Raw genomic sequence first — 20,427 nt, 5'->3', positions numbered from 1 at the left:
TCAAAGCCAGGTTGGATGGGACTTGGAGCAACCTGGTCTAGTAGAAGGTGTCCCTGCCCATGCCAAGGGGCTGGAATGAGACGGTCTTTAAGGCCCTTTCCAACCCAAATCATTCTATCAATGTATGTTCATCCGAGATCCCTGAAGGGCAGCACTCACCCATCCTCCCCACTCACCCACCCAGCTGCACCCCCGCCCACTGCCTCATGCCTGGGGTAGGCAGACTGGGCACAGAAGCATCAGAGAAAGCCACTGATGAGCTCTCACATCACAAAGTGGAAAACATCACTTTATCTCCTAGGGACTTCATAAAGCTGAAGCCATTAATATTAATAATAAACCCCAGTGAGTTCTATAGCAAGCCAGAGGGAAGTGCCAGAGATTGGTGAAGTGTCTCAAGCACAAAGGAGATCATTGAGCTTTCCCCATCTTATAAAGGTCATGAACAGGAAAAGCTGTGCAGAAGATAAAAATTAGAGTTCATAAACTAAACAGGTTAAGGAAAGGCCAAAAAAGAGGGTAAAAATAAGACCTACAGCAAGAGAAGGGCCCTGGGTCTTTCCAGCCTCATCTGTTGTCCCAAAACTTTTACTGCAAGAACATTGAGAGGACAATGGAAGAACAAGTCAGGGGGGAAGGCCATTTATTTTGGAAGGGAGAAAAGTAAGTGGCCACAGCTGCCCAGGCGCTGGAAGTAGGCAGCTGTCTCGGGAGTCCTGCAAGTTTCTGCTGTTTATGTCAACTCAGCAGGGCAAGGGATGGTGTAGCTTTTTGCCAATGAGCCAAATCTCTGCACTCACCAGGGCAGGGTTCACCAGGGGTACTGATCCAGGAAAGTGATTTTCCATGTATGAATGCTGAATTAGCGGAAAACGGCAACTTCTCTTACTCTGTTGCAGCTGCAGGAGTTAATGCAAACTAACAGGGCCAGCACCATGCATTAAAAAAACCAATACTGCTATATGCAAATCTATTCCTGGAGCTCTAGAGAAGCAGCCCAGCTGCTGCAGGTACCCAGTGAAGAGGCTGCTCTCCATGAGTACTGCTTTCCTAGGGCACTGGGAGAAGCAGACATGGATTTTCGAGGACAGAACTAGGAAATATAACGAATGCCCATTTATGCCAGTCCAGGTGAAATACTTTTGGCCAAAGAAACAGGAGGCTCATGTCATATGATTTCACAGTCAATCAGATTTATCTGCAGCAAATTAGGCTGAGCATCCTTGCAGCCAGACTGCAGAGCCAGAACATGTCTCAGGATGAGACCAGGCTGGCATCAGCAAAGCCAGCAGCTCTGAGCCCTGCAGTGACATTGATATCAGTGAATTCACCCTGCAGGAAACAACCTCCATGTCTCACTTGGCTGATGCCCCAGGGCTCTGATTTTCAGAGCACATTTGGGTCAGGTGAGCACTTGGAGTGCTCACTAGTCCATGGGCATATGAACCTAGAGGGATGAAGACGGAAATGTAGCTCTGCTCTCTTCACTTCTTCCTCAGTCAGAAAAACATATGTAGGAAGCAGCAGGTCTCTGGCACCAGTATGTGACTTGGTATTGCTTGGGACTCACTAACACTGCTGGACAAATGTCCAGAGCAAAAGAAAAAGAGGTATAAAGCCGTCTCCCTTCCTATTTCAGGCTCCACACTTCACCACTTGCCTCTGTGGGAGGCAATTCCCACTTGCCTCTCGCCAACATTTTATCCCCCCATCTCCCCCTTCTCATCACTCTTGGTTCCTACATGAGGTGTCCCTCTGGTCTGAAACCTGCATTCCCGAGAGATGATCCCTCCAGGAACCCAGGGCTCAGCAGCACCTGAGCTGATCCAGCAAACTGCTTCAGTTGCCATCAGGGAAAATGACATTTAAATGAAATACTTATAAACCCAAGTCTAATTCTGAAATCTGGCTGGTAGTGGGGCTGGGGCCAGCGCACTCGAGCCCTTTGACAGTCCTATCCTATAACTGCTAGAAGAGAGCCTGGACCTTAAAGCAAATTGTTTGGAAAGTTTTAGGCATGTGACTACAAATCTGGACAGCAGACAGCTCCTCAGGGACATAGAGATATGGATATCGATATAGATACATAAGTATGGGTATAGATATAGGTATAATTATAGATTATATAGATAAAAATATAAATAGATATGTATAGGTATAGATAAAACAGAAGAGAGAGAGACAGAGAGATGTGCCAGCTTGCCCTGCGCCATCAGCATCACATATATAAACATATCCCATACATAAACATATGTGTTTATGTACATTTTTAATATATATCTATACATACATACACACATTTTATATTTATATATATATATATATATATATATATATATATATATATATATAAGACTCCAAGTTAACAATCTCCAATCAGCCACAGTAAGAGACAGATTCCAGGCAAACCTTCAGACTAGGCTCGAAAACATTCCCACAGCTTCTGCAGATTCCTCTCCTGAAACAATCTGGCACCATATTAAAAACAGCATCCTGCAAACCTCTGAAGAATCCTTAGGGTTCTCCCTCAAGAAGAACAAGGACTGGTTTGATGAAAACAACCAAGAAATCCAAGACTTGTTGAGGAAGAAGAGAACCGCCCACCAAGCACACCTTGCACTGCCATCCTGTCACGCAAGAAAAACAGCCTTTTGTCTTGCATGCAGCAAGCTCCAGCAGAAACTCTGTGACATCCAGAACAAGTGGTGGATCGATCTAGCTGATAAAACTCAATTATGCGCAGATACGGGTGATCACAAAGGTTTCTATGAGGCCTTGAAAACAGCATACGGGCCTACATACCAGGTCCAAAGCCCTCTACTCAGCGCTGATGGTCAAACCCTTCTAACAGATAAAACCTCCATTCTGAATCGATGGTCTGAACACTTCCAGACTCTTTTCAGTACCAACCGTGTAGTCCAAGATTCAGCAATTCAGTCCATCACACAACAACCAGTAAAGTATGAATTGGATACTGCCCCCACTTTAGGAGAAACTCTCAAGGCCATACAGCAGGTGAAAATCGGCAAGGCAGCTGGGGTTGATGGAATTCCACCTGAAGTCTGGAAACATGGGGGCCTTGCACTCCACACCAAATTTCACGAGTTTGTGGTGCACTGTTGGGAGCTCGGTGAACTACCATCAGACCTTCGTGATGCTGTCATCATCACTTTGTACAAGAAGAAAGGTATTAAATCAGATTGCTCAGACTATCGTGGTATTAGTCTGCTCTCCATTGCTGGCAAAATCCTGGCAAGAATACTCTTGAACAGACTAATACCCGCTATAGCAAAAGGAATTCTACCTGAAAGTCAGTGTGGTTTCAGAGCCAACAGGAGCACCACAGACATGGTATTTGTCCTCAGACAACTGCAAGAGAAGTGTAGGGAACAGAACAAAGGTCTTTATGTAACCTTTGTCAACCTCACCAAGGCTTTCGATACTGTGAGCAGAAGAGGTCTGTGGCAGATTTTGGAACGTTTAGGATGTCCCCCCAAGTTCCTTAAAATGATCATCTCACTCCATGAGGATCAGCACGGCCAAGTCAGATATGGCAACACACCTTCTGAGCCCTTCTTAATTAAGAATGGTGTGAAACAAGGCTGCGTTCTTGCTCCTACCCTATTCACCGTCTTCTTTAGCATGATGCTCCAAAGGGCCACAGGAGACCTCGATGATCAGGATGGTATCTACATTCAATATCGTACTGATGGAAGCCTATTCAGCCTAAGGGGACTGAAGGCCCACACCAAGACATTAAACTACCTTGTCCGGGAGCTGCTTTATGCTGATGATGCTGGCCTTGTTGCCCACACAGAAGCAGCTCTGCAGCGTTTAACAACCTGCTTTGCAGACGCTGCTGAGCTCTTTGGGCTGGAAGTCAGCTTAAAGAAGACAGAGGTCCTCCATCAACCTGCACTTCGGGAAGTCCCCCATCATCCCCACATCACCATTGGCCAATCAGAGCTCAAATCAGTCCAGCACTTTAATTACCTTGGTAGCCTCATCTCCTCAGGTGGTAAGATCGACGGAGAGATAGACAACAGGTTAGCTAAGGCATATATAGTGCTTTTGGAAAACTCCACAAGAGAGTATGGTGTAATAAACACTTGAAGAAAAACACCAAGATCAGTGTTTACAAAGGCATAGTGTTGTCTACTCTCTTATATGGTTCCGAATCATGGGTCATCTACAGCCACCACCTGTGTGTCCTAGAATGCTTCCATCAACGCTGCCTCCGTACAATCCTTAACATCCGCTGGTCAGATTATGTGACCAATACATCTGTTCTAGAACAAGCAGCAGTCACAGGCATTGAGGCCATGTTACTGAGAACACAGCTGTGCTGGGCAGGGCACGTCTCCAGGATGAAGGACCAACCACCCCCTCCCTAAGATCCTGCTCTATGGTGAACTTGCCACTGGCTGCCGCATGAGAGGAGCCCCGAAGAAAAGATAAAAGGACTCCCTGAAACAACATCTCAGCCTTGGCCATATTGATCACCATAACTGGTCTACTCTGGCCTCAAATCGGGAGGCCTGGAGACACACCATCTATAACGCAGCTGTCTCCTTTCAGAATGCAACAGGATCACTCTCGAGGAAAAAAGACAACGCAGAAAGAACCGCGCCTTGCAGAATACACCATCTAAGGAGTCTTTCTGCTGTGCCTTTTGCAATCGGATATGTCTGTCTCGTATTGGCCTCATAAGCCACCAGCGTGCCTGTAGCAAATGTGGATAGTGCCTTCCCAAATCTTCGTTCGCGAAGCCTAGCCGTGAATATATATATTAGGGACTAGGAGGCCAGGGCTGTAAGTATTTTATAAGAATGCAGAAAAAAGCAGAGGAACCAGCTGAGCAGGTGCTCATATCAAACATCCACATACATCACAGCACTGTCAGCTCTCACTTTTCAAAAATCCTGAGTCAGCTCTCCAAAGTCACAGAATTGTTTAAAATACAGAGTCTTAACAAGACTATAAATTTTTACTCATTTTTTTTTTCTGCCAGGTTTTCAGCCTTTAGGTCAAGCACTGCTGAGACCCTCCACATACACTCAGAAACTGTGTCCCAATACCATTCATCACAGTTGGCTTATGTGTTGTTTTCACACAGTGGCCACAATGCTCTTGTGCTTTGCCTCATGCTATTCACATAAGCAGTAAGTCCTTAACACCCCACTACATCTCCTGTAATTTTATTCCCTCTCCATCACTATTCACGACCTTGTGGGACAAGCCAAAGCCTCTGCCTGCTTTTGGGCATGTACCTGAGACATGAGGCTAGATTTGTTGGCATAGACCCCAGAGCAGGAGCTGGCAGGTAGCTGGGCAGCAGTGCAGGGTCACGGACATTATTTAAAAAAAATAGGGTAATTAAAAGACTTCTTTATCACAGAACTGGGTTTCCAGTATGGTTCAGAGCCCTTCTAGAGGCTAAATTTAAATTATGGGTATCAGATCACTGAAAGTGTACTAAAAATGAGAGAAACCAGGAAAATACTGAGTTAACATGGGAAGAGAGAATTGCCATGCATCAAGAACTAACTTGAACCTGGGGGAGTCTGGGTAAGATGAAGATGCCTGGCCATGGGGCACAGAGAAGCTGAGCTGACGAGGGGAGAGCAATGAGTGTGCCTTCCCCAACCCCAAAACCATGTGATGCCTCGAAGTGTACTGCTCAGGGGCTGAAGGCACAAGGCAGAGGAGCACTGAGGGCAGGGAACAGCCTGGTATGGGCTGTATGGTGCCAACAGTTCCAGGAGCAGTGGAAACCAAAAAAGCATCAAGGGATGATGCTGGAGGGAGCAGCAGGATACAGCGAGAACAGCCAGAAATCTCAGTTTACCCCATCAGGGTTTATTTTCCCAAAGCCAGCACAGAGTAAATCCACCACCATGGGACACGTTTGGGGGCTCACTGTGCCCTGCCAGAGCTGTGCTTTCCAGGCACTCCCATTCTGCCTCAACTACAAACCCCAATGAGAGCAACTTCAGGTGGTCTCAGAGAGACTCCAAACCATTTCTATTGACCATTTCTTCCCCTCCTTCCAAGGCAAGGCTGGATGGGGCTTGGAGACACCTGATCTTGTAGAAGGTGTCCCTGCCCATGGGAGGGGATCAGAACTAGTTGGTCTTTACAGTCCCTTCCAGCCCAAATCATTCTGTGATTCTATCATTCTATTAAAAATGACAGCTCGTGACAAAATCACCATGTCAAATGTCCCTCGCTCTGCTCTCCTTCTCCAGATGATGTGTCAGTAAATGCCACGCTCCCAAAAACCAGGATGTAGGACTTGCCAGCCAAGCCTGGGGGCACCCTCAGAGCCAAGCTCAGGTCACACAGGCAACAGCACCCTCTCTAGTAGCATGCAGCATGCCTGGGAATGGAGCGTGTTCCCTGCTAAACACATTCTCTGTGCAAAGGTAAAGCCCACCCCCAGACATTTCATGTGAAGTGGAGCAGCTGCTTTGCCCCACCATCAAGCACTGAGCCCAGCAGGAGAAGGATACTGACAATTTATAGGTTTTGAAGCCACTCTCCCACACCCTGTGCAGAGATGGTGCTGCTGCAGCTCACAAGAGCTGGCACTGGTGCATGATGGTTTCTGTCACCCATCATCCTGCCCATCATCCTGCCCATCATCCTGCCCAGGCTATGCTGCAAGAGCGGGTGCTGGGATACCACACAGCTGCCAGCTCATCCCCAGTGCATCACACACTCAAGACAAACCCCAGGAAAAAATTATACAGAGACTGAGAACTGGGCCTTCAGAAGAGAATCTGGCATCACGGGACTGCAGCACTGCAGATAACAGCAGATTACTTCATTGCTTGAACATAAGCTCTTAATTAAACACTGAAACATCAGGACAGGGACAGGCACTGCAGCAGCAGCCAGATCTGGGGGCTGGCCAGTGGTACAGTCAGCACATCTATTTAGGGATCCAGAACTCCACTCCCTAAAGCTCTTGTACCACTCATCTGCTCCTCAAAAAGTGACATTTGTGCAATGCCAAGGTTATCTTGAGAGTGCTCAAGGGACTAAGGGTCTCTCTTGGATATAAGGAGATGGAGCAGATAAGGACCTTGTGTACATCTTAAAAAAGTGTCTGTATCAATTCCCTTGACTTCAGGTTGCATCTGAAATATTCCCTTCATGTGGAAATAGAGCAAATGTGGAAATGGAGCAAATAACTCTATTCTGTCCCTGCTTCTTACTTGGACAGGGAATAGGTGAATTCTTAGAAATAGTAAAGTCCAGTACTCAGCTCCGACGGTGTACAATTCTCACATGAAATGGTTGTAAAACCCCTTTGCTAGAACAATCAGTATCCTCAAATGTCTCTGTTTACCTCTCTGCATTTGCAGGTTTTATAACTGTGAGATGATATAAAGATATAAACAGGGTTTTCATGAAGAAAACTTACAGGTCACAGTGTCCAATGTCATATTACCTTGGTGATGACCCATAACGTAACCATAGTACAGGTCAAGGGCAGAAAATCACCTTTATTTTCTCCTCGTGCCTTACACAAAGGTAGGGACCTCACTCCTTGGATGTTCAGTGGTTCACAACTCCTATTGCCCTTCTGATCTTTTGAGTCCTTCAACCTGAAATCCCCCCTGCCTGAGGCAGTGAAGACAAATTGCCAAGAAAAGGTCCCCAAAAGACATCTGTCCACCCACAAAGGCTACACATGGATGCTAACTGATCTGACAGCACCACTGATTCCCCCTGCCCTGGGGCACAGGGAGTTAGGAGCTCTCCTCCATGGCAGCTTTGGCAACACTGCCATGCCCCCCATGCACCAACATCACTCCTTGGGATCCTGCACTGGGGTGATGTGGGTGCTGCCGGGTATGATGAGTGTGGGTGACCATGTGGTGCCTGCTCATGCCCAGCCTGCTCAGGACAAGGCTGAACATCGACACTTCCACACCACCCTTCAATCAGCCAGTTTGCCTGGGCTGGCAGCACCACAGCCCCTGCCCCTCCCACATACACCCACCTTCCCCAAACCACAAAGCAGGGAGCCCACCCAGCCCAGCCATGGTGGGACCATGCCAGGCAAGGGGCAGGGGGGGACATCCTTGATGTCCAGGTGCCTACAACTGCTTTCCCCAAGGGAAGCAGTACACATGGACAGGCTTTGCCAAGATAATAAAATCCCAACAACAGAGCAGCCCCAGGACTGCAGGGAAAAAAATAAGGGCTGGCCAGTGAGTGACAAAGCTGCAGCAGAAGGAAGGTGCTGGAGTCCCATGTGTCTCTGTGGGGATGGCTGTCACACAAACCTGCCCAGGCGCACGAGAGGGGCAGCTCTGCCCCAGGTACAGCAGAAAGGCAGAAGCAGGAGGGTGGTGAGGTACAAGGAGACGGGACCGGGCGGAGCTGCCTCCCTCATGCTGCAGGGTGAATTTCCCTCCCACCTGCCCACCACCACCCTACCACCACCTACCACCCCCCCCAGGCAGCGCTGCTGCCACCCCCCCCCAGCTCCCTGCCTGGGAGTGAGAGAGCCGAGGAATCTGGAGAGACTAAGAACCCAGTAATCCTCCCTGCGGGAGCCAAGCATTAACATTCCCCCGGCCAGCGTCCACTGCTGACCTACTTCTCCCACGGGGACGGCAGGATGGGGGCTCGGCCTTGGAGGGCAGTCACCTGGTTTGGGCTTGGAGAAGCATCCTCCCATGGCGCCGTGCGGGACAGGCAGCGGGGCCAGGGGCAGGCAGGTCACCAAGGGCGTGGGCACATCCTCGCATGGTACACGGCCAGCTCGCGTGTCTCGGCTCCGGCGTCGATCCCACGTGCCCTGGGTAGAAAAGTACTGTGAGAGCCGGTGCCGGCCGGGAGGGCGAGTGCAACAGGGAGGGGAAGGCAAACTCGTGACAGCGCTGCTGCCTGTGCCCACAGTTGCAGGCAGGAGCGGGCAGCACCAGTACAGTGGGCACACATAGCACAGGGGCACTGAGCCCCATGCACCCCCAGTGACCTGAGGGACAAGCGGACAGTGTGCTGCTTGGGTCACTGTGCTGGGAGCCACTGGTAAATTCAGTTATGAAGTTTATAAATTCAAACATCAAAGTTAATTACAAAAACCCTCATATCATTTATGGTCAGATTTTAATAACTTTTCAAAGCCCTGCCTCTGGGAATTAAAACTCTTAAGCACACAGGTCACAGCCTAAATACAATGATTAAACCATAAATACATTTCAGTTGTTTTTTTCCTGTTATTATTAGGTATTCCAGTTATGCTCATTCCTGCAGAAATGCCATTGGCTTTGGAACAATTAATTAAAGGGTTTTTGATATCAGACCATTTTGTATCAACATCTTTTTTTTATACTATTAAGACCAATTTTTTAAATGTTTGAAATCAAGTTGTGTTTCTCTTATTAGCTTTGACTTGGAGTGATCTCAGATTTGGTACAAAGAATTCAGATAAACCTTCTCAGTTACACTGCATGACTGAAAACAGCAAAGACTCATCCAACACAGTGGCAATAAAATAGTATATTTAATTCATTTTACCCTCTCCTACCTGAATTGAACCAATTTACTATGGGTTTGCCATATATTATGCAAAAAGCCCTCTGATCTGGGCAGGAAATTAAAAACCATTGCCAAATTATATTTTAAGACAGACAAGGTAGGCTTTTCTGTAGCTTACAAAGTGCCTCAAGGTCTTTACTATGAGAATTAGAGAAGTGCCAGGAGACAGACAACAAGCCCTACACCTTCTCTTCTTTGCTTAAACACCAACTCAAAATAACAGGATGTATCTCTCTGTTTCCAGAGGGATGCCATGCATGGCAACACCTCCACCAAGCCCCAAGTGTGTTGCAGAAGCACCTTCAGAGCCTGGAGCATGTTGAATGAGCAACCCAAGCCACAGGGGAACACGAGCCTGGTGCCTTGCACATGGTGCAAAGCAGACATATGCTATTTGATACTGAGCACTGAGGGTACCAGTTTGGAGCAGACTATTAACAGAGCAAAACCAACCCAACATTCCCCACAGAGTGATCAAATGTGTGTGGAGCCGCTAAAAAATTTCATGTGCAAAGAGGGATCACTAAATGCAGAAGGGAACAACCAAGAGCTCTTCTCCAAGAGCATCCCAGGGAAACAGCATGACAACGTCTATGCAAGAGCAAATGCCAGAAAAAAATGACACATAAGAAGGTGCACAAATGCAGAGGAAGATTGGGGAGCAGTGGAGAAAAACAGAGTGGAGACATCACATGCAGTAGCTGCTGTACAGCCCTTTGCCAGAACCAGCAGGGAGAAAAGGAAAATAGCTTTGTACCAGGCAAACCAAATCTCGAGCTTCTGATGTATCAGTGATACAGGACAATAATTTAGTGTAAAACACGTAATGAAATATGCCACAGTTGCCTCAGGAGCAAACGAAGCCCCCCTCCACCCCAACCCAGAGCAGCAATTTGCAGTGAGTTTCCTGCAGCAGAAGTGGATGTTGTGGCAGCAAGACAGGGTCACGCTCCAGGCAGGCAGTGCCCTGGCAGCATCCCAGCATTCCCTTGGGATGCTGTGCACATGGAGGAGCACAGCAGGGAACCCCAACTACCAGGCAGGCAGTGGGATGGATGGCAGAAGGGTGGCTCCCAAAGACGCCTCAGCAGAGAATCACTCCAACTTCTCCAACCCCTCCAGAAATGCTGATGCAGGACTGGTTTCCAGCTGGTCTGGCTGGTTTTAACAGGGACTTGGGGGCATGTCAGAGTTCCTGAATGTCAGCCATTCATCTGACATGCCTTTACTTTGTTTGGACCATAAAGATGGCAATCTGCAGCCATTCCCTCAGGCCCATTTCACATCTCCCAGTTTCCCCACTGATGGTCCCCCCAGCCCTTCAGATGCACTGAGACACTTGCACCTCCCAGTGCAGGTCAGAGGGAAGTGGTTGATATCAGAGGTGTCTTCTCCACTCCCAGCATTAACCAGGCAAAATCAAAATGGTTCATGGTAGGATTTCAGATGATGCCACCAGAGCAGAAGACATCTGACTGCCCCCAGCCTGAGTCCCAGTAAGGACACAGAGATGCTTCAGAATCAACTGAGACCCAGCTGGTTGCAGAGGCACCAGCCTGCCCTGCTGACCAATTCAGAGGACACAACAGGGCCACGTCACTGCTAGTGGCATCCAGAGGCACCGAACCAGAGCTAGATCCTGCAGGAGTCATGGCCAAAATCTCCTCTCTATTAGAAGAAGGAAATAAGCTTATATACAACACGCTGTAGCTGAACCCAGGATCCCCCGTAAAACCTTGCTAAGTCCTGAAGGGTGATGGTCTGACCTGCATAAGGTGCCCATGCCCCAGTAAACCAGTACATCATCTGTTGCCTGAACAAAACGATACTCTGTGCCACACAGCTGCACAGGAACACCTTCAACATCTGCTCAAAGAGGCAACTGTGGTAGTGCTGAGGAACAAACTGCCCCATCCCTAAAAACTCCAGAGTGAATGGGGAACCAGCCCTGCACCAGGCTGTCTGCAGAATTCCATCACCCACAGAGAGCACTTCCTGAGCACATAACCAGGGGCACCAGCCTGCTCTAAACAGGAGAAATAGGGACAATAATCCAACAAAGAGAGAGAAACAATCCAGTGCTACCAACCCTGCACACTTCCCCTGCACAGCAATAACATATGTAAAATATGGCAACATCACATTTCGGTGTGGGTCAGGGATATCAGACCAGACAGACCACATGGCTCAGCCCAGCCCACACTTCCCACCAGGCTCAGACAGTCTGTGCTCAGAGCAGGATCCAGAGCCTGCACCACTTCTGAGCGGTGCAGTGCTGGCAGAGCTATTATTAGCACTGTGCTTCTGCTCGCTGCGGTGCCCCAGGCTCCTGTTTTAATCAAGTGCTCAGCTATGACTCCAAAATCTTTTCTAAGAGCTAATGTGGCAACTATATAACTATATCTGTATACCAGTACACTGTAGGTATAAATAACGTTTTTCCCCTGAACATCAGTTTGTGTTTATTGCTGCAGTATCATTTCCTACCCGGCACTCAGGTCCTTCCCATCCAGCTGCAGCATCTGTCAGCATCTGTCCTGCTGCTGTGAATAATCCTGCATTGCCTCTCTAGAAATCTGGCACAGATCTGAGCACCAAGCTGTGCCCAGTGACACAGACATCTTCCCAGAGACATCAGTTTGCAATCCAAGTTAGCTCCAGCTGGAGACCTCTGTGGAGCACTGAGCATGGAGATACTCATGACATTGTTGATGGAGTCCCCTCAGCCGTGACTTACCTGCTGTGGGAGGGGGCCCTGGTGTATATGGACACCAGCTGCCTCCATGGCCTCTTCACGATCCTCCAGACCCCCATGCCAGCCCTGGTGCCACTAGAGGGAGAAGAGGGGAGAGGGCTGTTCCTCCTCCCCTTCCCACTCACCCAGCACAAGTCCCCATGCCTGGGCCCCTGGTCAGATAGAGGGGCATCCTGCCACCTTCCAAGGTAGCTCCATCCCATCCCCACCCCTGAACCCCTTCTCTCTAGCCCTGGATCCAAATCTCTGCTCCCCAGTGACATGAGGGCTCCTAGTATCTGCAAGAGGACTGATGTGATCTCCTGGCACCAAGGGCTGGTGCATGTGAGATCAAAGAAGACAGGGGCTTGGTGCCAACCCACCACATGATCCCAGAGAAGAAACTCTGCCCTGAGGCTCCAGATCCCAAGGATCCTGGTTGTGGCTACCAGAATAAGAAACATCTCAATCTCTGGGTCTTACAATCCTAGATCCTCTAGGCTTTGCATAGCCCTGGTCCTCCCACAGCTACATCTCCTCACTGCCCTCTCCTTCTCTTGGGCCAGATCCAAGCCAGCCCTGAGGCTGCTGGGGACACAGTTCAGGTTCTCAAGGGTCAGGAACACAACCAGCGGTCCAAGGAAACCAGATAACAATGGATGCTCCCACCTGCCACCATCAGCAACCAACATCCAGTCACCCAGGGAGCTCAGGATCATGTGCTCAGCCAGCCTTTCTTTCTGATTTCAGATTTCCTGATTTTCTCCTCTCTTGATTTCCAGATTTCTTGATTTTCAGATTCATGGAAAGCCAAGGTCCACACAAATGAGGATGAGGAACGTCTCTTCTAGGACATAGACCAGGATCAAGAAGCAGAGGTCAGCTAGAGATACCTCCCAGGGAAGGCATTCCATCAGGATAAGGAGGAGACCTTCCCATGGGTCGAGGAAGAATTTCTCAGTATTGGAGGACTAAAGAAAACAATGGAGAGGCAGGCAATGTGGGCCATGGGATGGCTGTTTCCCAAAAAGAATGGGATCAAAGGGCCAAACAAGGAGACGTGACACCTCTCAGTAGTGTTGAATGCAGGAAGGGCAACATGGCAGCCTCAATGCAGTTGTGGTCATGACTATGCTGGCCTTTATCTCCCATCAGGGTGGCATCTCTTGCTCTGCACCTTCTGCCCAGGATCATGGACGAATTTAAGCTAGAAGAGATCAGTGGTCATCTGATCCAATTCCAGATGTAAGCAGGTTGACGTACCCACTTAGATCAAACCTTAAAGCTTTGGAGAATGGACTCACTGCTATTCATGACTTGACCCACTAACACCTGAGGGTCCTCAAAGGTACCAGATCTTTTCAGATGGGTATCAGTGGAAAAGATTCAGTGGTCTGCAAAGAACAAGAAAATCCATCCTTGGCATCTGGAGACCAACCCAGAGCTCCCCATTCACACCACATTTGGCAGATGCAGCATTCCTTAGAAATGGGAAGAGGGGATGTTAAATGATTTCACTTCCTCAACACTTTGAAGCATGGAGAGTTTCCCACTGGGACCAGGAATGACATCTTTGCTCCCAGGCATATCACTTCTGGAATATTTTGTCATGCTCAGACTCCCTGACTTGCCTGCAGTAGAGGAAAGGTTGGGCAGTCATGCTGACCCCTGGAGCCATGGCAGCTCCAGGGGGTCAGGCACAGGGTTTGCTCAGATGCTCAGGGAACAGCTCATAGCCAGTTTGAGGTCAGAAAAGAGTTTTTTCCCTTGGAGATTGGCACAGGTGCCTAGGAGCTTTTGCTTTCCTCTGTGGCTCTGAGCACAGCCCCTTGCCAGGGCTCCTCGGGGCCATTTCTGGCCAGGGATTCCCTGCTGTGGCAGGGCCAGGACTCCAGCTGTGTCTGTGATCTCTCTGCCTCTCTTTCGCATGGCAGCTTTGTTTTTCTAGTTTTCAGTCACTTGTAGCACAGGTCCTCTAAGGTGATGTCCAACAGCTCTGCACTCAACAGGAGCTGTTGGTTTTCAACTGTCCCTGCATATAATAACATTTTCTTTTTATTGCATCTGGGTTCTATTGTCTACAAATATTTGCCTCTTTTCTGTCCAGATAACTTTGTCCTTCAGAAGCTTTATCAGTTCCTGCAGAAAATTTTTGGACTCAGAGCACTGTTACAGCCATTTGAAGAGCTCAGCACTTTCTTCTTGGGACATCCTTCGTGGATGTGTCTGAAGGGTCCACGTCAGTCATTTTTTTCCTGCTCTATATAAGGACTGATCTCCACATCTCTTGGAAGACTTGCTTGTCTGCTCCGCAGAATAAAGGGGACCATGTTCCTGTTGCAGCCACTGAGATCTGGCTCTGCAAGCTGGTTCCCACACTCCCCAAGCAGGAACACAAGAGAAGGGGGCAACTGGAGGCTTAGATCATCTGGTGTCACTGTCCATGCTTGCAGGGAAGAGCTGGCTCTGACTCTGGTCCCCACTGTGGGGAAAAAACAACGCCTGATCTCAAACCATATCCCATCCACTGCAGCTCTGTCAATTCTCTGTACATGCAAAATATTGTCTTTAACACATGGGACAGCGGGAGCCATGGAGCAGTCCCAGCAGCAGACCTGTTTTGGTCACACCCTTGAACCAAAGTGAAGCACAGACCCCACTACAATCTCTCCAGCCCATCTCACAAAGCACAGCCTATCCCACAGGGCAGCCCAGGCCCTGGTCCCTGGGTGCAAGGACTCCAGCCCAGATGGTCCTGAACATCACCAGGACCCAGAGCCCTCATTTCCCACTTACCTCCTCAACATACACAATGGCACCCAGCAACGGACCCCATTTCTCAGTCCCACCATCACCCTGTGTGGCTCCATCCCAGCCAGGCACATACTCACCCTGACCCACCACACACCCACCACCAAGCAATGGACTCACATTCCTGCTGTGCTCTTTCAACAAGGGCTGCCTGTTTCTCTCAATTTTCTCGGGATTTGCTCTAGTTCCACTCTCACAGTGATTGCCAGAACTATGCAGTGGGCCACCACTCTTACCAGGTTACCCCATGCCTGGTGCAGCAGCATTAGAAAGACTTAAGAGTGGTGACTCCATGTCCCCCTGTCCTTGATGGGTACACCCAGACTATCCTTCTCCATCACCTCCTGAAGGTCAGCTCTTGTTTCACTCTTAGTACCACCGTGCACAGTCTCACACCCCACTTTTCCATCTCTGCTTAGTAGGGCAACTCCAGCCACCAGTAATGCTGAAAATCACAGCAACCACTGGCACAAAGTCCTGCTGACACCCTGAGCTGCCCGCAGCCTCCCCCTCTGCACACTCTGGGTCCATTCTCCACCTGCTGCACCACCCTGGGTGCCACAGACCATTATCCTGAGGAGGATCCCCAGTGTTTAGGATCTCCAGTTCCTGTAAAGGTCTTGGCTCAGCAAAATCAAACTGCCTCGTCTCCAGGACAAGCCAGGTTCTGCTGCCAAAAAAAGCAGTTCTCTCCTCTGGATACTGAACTCTGAGCACAGCCCAGGCATGGTTGGAGCACTGGGGAGCCCAAGGCTCTTCCCCCACCCCACAGACCATGCTGTGCACTCTGTTATCAAGGCAACATGCAGCAGCCCTGCTCTGACCCTGGTGAGATGCATAGGGCTTGCCCGTCAAGTGAAAAGAAGACAGTGGGAAGAGAATTAGGTCACACAGAAGAGAATGTGAGAGGGGATGATGTTTTTAGGGAGGGGAGAACTTGTATTTCTAAAATAATATGGGTATGAAAACAGGTGGGGCCCCATCCTAAAGTTAACACTTGTGTCAAGAATCACACTACCAAGGATTGAGTTCCACAATGCTGTGGCTCCCAGTGCTTGCACAGATCAGGCTCCCAGAATGAGGTGCTCAACTGGGTGAACACCCCTGTGTTCATGTCACTGCCTCTTGACTCTCCACCTCGAGGATGCTGCATATAGGACACACTCACACTGCTTGTGCAGATGTGCCATGCACTGCTGCCCAACCTCTGCCCACACAGCGGATGAGCCAAACTCAAGGGGGCTGGCACACAGGAACCCCCTTTTTCTCTCCCTGGCACCATAACCTCCTTTTAACCTCTCCAGCTCTTCAGCCCCTTTCTTCCCATTTGATAGCCCTTCAGCCAACTCCCCCTTCCCTTCACCCAATGCTCCTGCTCCCAGGTTCCCGCCATTTCCATACCCATCCTGATCCTATTACCTGGCCTCTGCTCCAGGGTCCCCTAGATGCGGACACACAGTGACTCTGACAACCTCAGAGCCCTCCTTCCCCTCCTACTCCTTCCTCCACCGCTGGGCTGCCAGGGAGTCCCCAGCCCCTCTCATCACAGCCATCCCTGACAAATCTTATCTCTGCAGATGCTTCCTGGTGGGGGCCAAGATTTGCTTTACACCTACCTGGAGAAAGCAGCGGGTTTGGCTTTGACAGGTGATTTCCTTTTGGATGGTCCCAAGAAACAGAAGCAAACTCACCCTGCAAAACGCCGAGAGCAGCTCACGGCCCCAGCAGTGGGCTGCATGGCCCCATCTCACCGCGGCAGGGAGGGATGAGGGCAGGGAGTGACGTGCGCTGCTGCACTTCACCTTGCCACCAGGAGTTTGTGTCAGCGGCAGCACAGAGAGCTACAAAGTTGCCGGTTAATGTACCCCGCTGGCTCCTGAAGAAGCGCAGTGGGAACGCCCCGTCGGAGCACAATCAGACAGGATTGTTTTCCTGGCTGCTGCTTCAGCAATTTACGCTCCAGGTTAAAGGCTCATTTGGCAGCGCTGTCACTGCCACCACTCCACACACCTTCTCTGTGAGCTGGACTGAAAATCATTAATCATGAGATTTGGTTCAGATCGCAAAGCTTTGCTAATAAATAGCACAAATGCTGGAAATTCTCCCCAGGCGCAGAGTGCACGATGCAAAAATCATTTCACAACACGACAGAGTTTTAATTCTCAATTACTGCACTACAGGCAGCCGAGTCCCTGCCGTGCTGTCCCTGCCAGGTCCCCCTTGCACAAGAGCAATCTGTGTTCCCCACAGGAGCTGGAGCAGGGCAGAAGTTTGTTTTCCGAGACTAACAGCTACAGCAGAACACCACATTCCAGCTTCCATCCACCACAATCAGAGGTGGATGTCCCCTCTCAAAGGAGATCTTGCAGTTCATAGAATCATAGAATGTCCTGCTGGACAGGGACACAAAGATCATGGAATGGCTTGGTTTAGAAGGGACCTTAAAGCTCATCTCATTCCACTCCCCTGCCATGGGCAGGGACACCTTCCACTAGACCAGGTTGCTCCAAGCCCCATGCAACTTGGCCTTGAACACTTCCAGGGACGGGGCAGCCATAGCTTCTCTAGACAACTTGTGCCAGTGCCTGACGACCCTCACAGGGGAGAATATTTTCCTAATATCTAATCTACCCTCCTTCGGTTTAAAACCATTCCCCTTTGTCCGGGTGGGATCACTGTTCCCTGAAACAGGGACAAACAAACTTGGAGAGCACACTGGCGGAGGGACACGACACGCAACACAGGGACCCAAACCCGGTTTTCCCCCGCGACCCATTTTTTTCACTGCTTTGACTTTCTGGGCAGTTGCTGCATCTCAGGAAAGTTGCGGACACGCGACGTTTCCGCACCGCCTCCCCCCGGCTCCGCCGGCAGCTCCGGCTGCAGAGGAGCCCCCGGGCCCGCCGCGCTCCTCGGTACCCCCGGTACCCCCGCTCCTGAGGGAGCAGCGGCGGCCCCTATTGCCCACTCCCTCCGGCCGGAGATGCAGTGACGTCCTGGGCAGCGGTCTTGCACCGGGAACCCCACTCCCTTCACATCTTCCCTGGAACGGGTCTCCGCCACCCCCGCTCTTACCTGGGCAGCCGCCGCTGTGCCGGCGCGGCGGGCGGAGCGCGGCCGGTGGCGGGGCGGGGCGGGGGGAGACACGCCCCTGCCGCGGGAGCGGAGCGGGAGGTCCCCGCCGGCCCTGCCCGTTCCCGGGACGCGCGTGGCGCGGGGTGCCCGCTGGCCTCAGGCACTCCGGGACAGTTCCTGCTGGGTCCCGCGGGGTCGCCGCTGCCGGGGCTATTCCTGCCCTCCTGAAATACCCCGTCCCAGCCCTTCCCAGGTGTCACTTGGTTTACATTTTCCTTATGGCTTCACACGTCTCTGCTCCCCCCTCGGAGATCTACGCCCCCACTCTCCCCCTGGCACGTTTCTGTTCTCCCAGAAAACTCTTTCCCTGCCCATCATGTCTGGCAGCGTCAGCATCTCCCTGTGCCTTTTCGTCTCACATGCCCCAAATCTGTCCTTTATTTTCACTCAGTGACTTTTGAGACCGCACTGGGTACAGAGGAATTTTTTTTCTCCACCAGATAATTTGTCTCAGATCGCTGCTGTCTTACACCCTGATTATATATACAACTCCCTGAGGTTTTTCAGGGGCAGTTCACTGCTCTTCAGTGTCCAACTTCAGTTCCCTGCTCCAAATGGGAGCAGGAACAAGAGGCTTAACTGGGCTGTTCAGCTGCAGTTCTCACTGCTGTTAAAAAAAACTACCCATGGATGGAGCGTTCCAGCATGGAAGCTCCAGGGAGCCACATCCCTCCACAGCCTTGGGAGAAGAACTGTGGGTCCTCATGGAGCTGCCTCAATTTTAAGGCAGGAGAAATGATCCCAGGTCCGCTGTCTGCAGGCCACTGAGCAGGAGGAACCCTGCATGTGGTGCTGCATCTGGCTGGGACATGGTGCAGAGCTCATCCCACAGGGTGCAGGGACCCCTAACAGACCCATCACCTCTATTTCCCTACATAGCACACAGGACTTTTGACCTGTGGTGTGGAAAACTGCTCCTATGCAGCTGCCAAGCAAACAGCAAGGATTGAGCCTTGGAAGGAGACAGTAAATGGCTTTGCAGGGAATTATCATGACAGCAAGCCACGGGTGGCCATGCTCTAAGCTGAAGAAGGATAGATTTAGATTGGATACTGGCAAGAAATTCTTGGCTGGTGAGGCCCTGGCACAGCTTGCCCAGAGAAGCTGTGGCTGCCCCATTCCTAGAAGTGTTCAAGGCCAGGTTGCACAGGGCTTGGAGCAACCTGGTCTAGTGGAGGGTGTCCCTGCCCATGGCAGGGGAGTGGAACAGATGAGCTTTAAGGTCCCTTCCAAGCCAAACCAGCCTGTGACTCTATGCTCAGCTGGCACTATAAGTGTACCTTGTGGGGCCGAGCACCTCACTACAGGGGGACAATGAGACACCAGCAGCACTGTGGGGCTGTGCTGCCCTGGGAACAGTGGGAGATGCAGTTCTGTCTACAGTGGGGTGACTGGGCAGGGACCCAGAGGGATGAATGGCTGGCAGTCCTCCCTTCCCCATAAACCCAACAGAGCTGCAGGGTAGTTTGTGCCTACAGCAGCACTGGGATAGTGGAAGGTGTCCCTGCCCACGGCAGGAGGGTAGAATGAATTGATATTTAAGGTCCCTTCCAAGCCAAACCATTCTGGGATTCTGTGATTTCCTCTGCTACTGAAGGGCAGTCACGTTTACCAGCACCTAAATCCCGACCTTTCAATGCCAAATCCACAGTGCATAGCAGCAATAAGCCCTCTGAATCACCCAGTCTCAGCCCTGCCCTGCTTGGCTGATTCAGATGCCAGCCATGGACAACCACTGTCACATCTGGTGAGAAGCTGCTGGAACAAAAGACCTTGGTTTGCAATCCAGGGCTGATGCCTCAGACCTGTTTGCTCCCCTGAGGGAGCGTCTGCTGCTACAGAGCTGCCTACAAAGGCTTGTTCTCATGCACAAGCCACAGTAAGACACAGACGTCGAGGCGAACCCATCATCAAAACTTGCCCTCGTTTCCCTCCAGCCTAGTATACCCAAAATGACGAACATTCACTCAAGGAGCAAACAAGTAACCTGACCCCCACAGCAGCCAGGTGGCAGAACCATGAAAAATGGCAAAGATAAGAGAAACAGGTTCCTGCATCTTCAGGGAAAGTCTGACTCAACAGCAGCCACTCCACATTCAGAAGAAAGGCAGCAGGATATTTTTAAATTCCATTCTTCACCGCCACAAAGTCAGTTCCTTTTCAGACCATGAGAATGCTTTCATTGATCC

The 20,427-nt window shown here is 50.3% G+C and overlaps 1 protein-coding gene across 4 annotated transcripts in view; it reads right to left on the bottom strand.

Moving 5' to 3' along the window:
• Window positions 1–20,427, bottom strand: part of AIFM3 (apoptosis inducing factor, mitochondria associated 3) — a 53,231-nt gene that overhangs the window by 30,979 nt on the left and 1,825 nt on the right. For 3 of the 4 annotated variants that reach the window (XM_027665444.1, XM_027665448.1, XM_027665447.1), the window contains exon 2: window positions 8,665–8,815. In XM_027665444.1, coding sequence (XP_027521245.1) covers window positions 8,665–8,695 — 31 coding nt within the window. In that variant the 5' untranslated portion in view covers window positions 8,696–8,815. Of the gene's footprint in view, window positions 1–8,664; window positions 8,816–18,178; window positions 18,208–20,427 lie in introns of those variants that run through there. The other variant, XM_027665445.1, reaches the window with a different exon arrangement.

Source organism: Corapipo altera, unplaced genomic scaffold (genome assembly GCF_003945725.1).
Source record: "Corapipo altera isolate COAL_440 unplaced genomic scaffold, ASM394572v1 151, whole genome shotgun sequence".
In the NCBI taxonomy this organism is placed as follows: domain Eukaryota; kingdom Metazoa; phylum Chordata; class Aves; order Passeriformes; family Pipridae; genus Corapipo; species Corapipo altera.
Note: the sequence above shows the minus strand (reverse complement) of the source record. Positions and strands in the feature narration are given on the sequence as shown.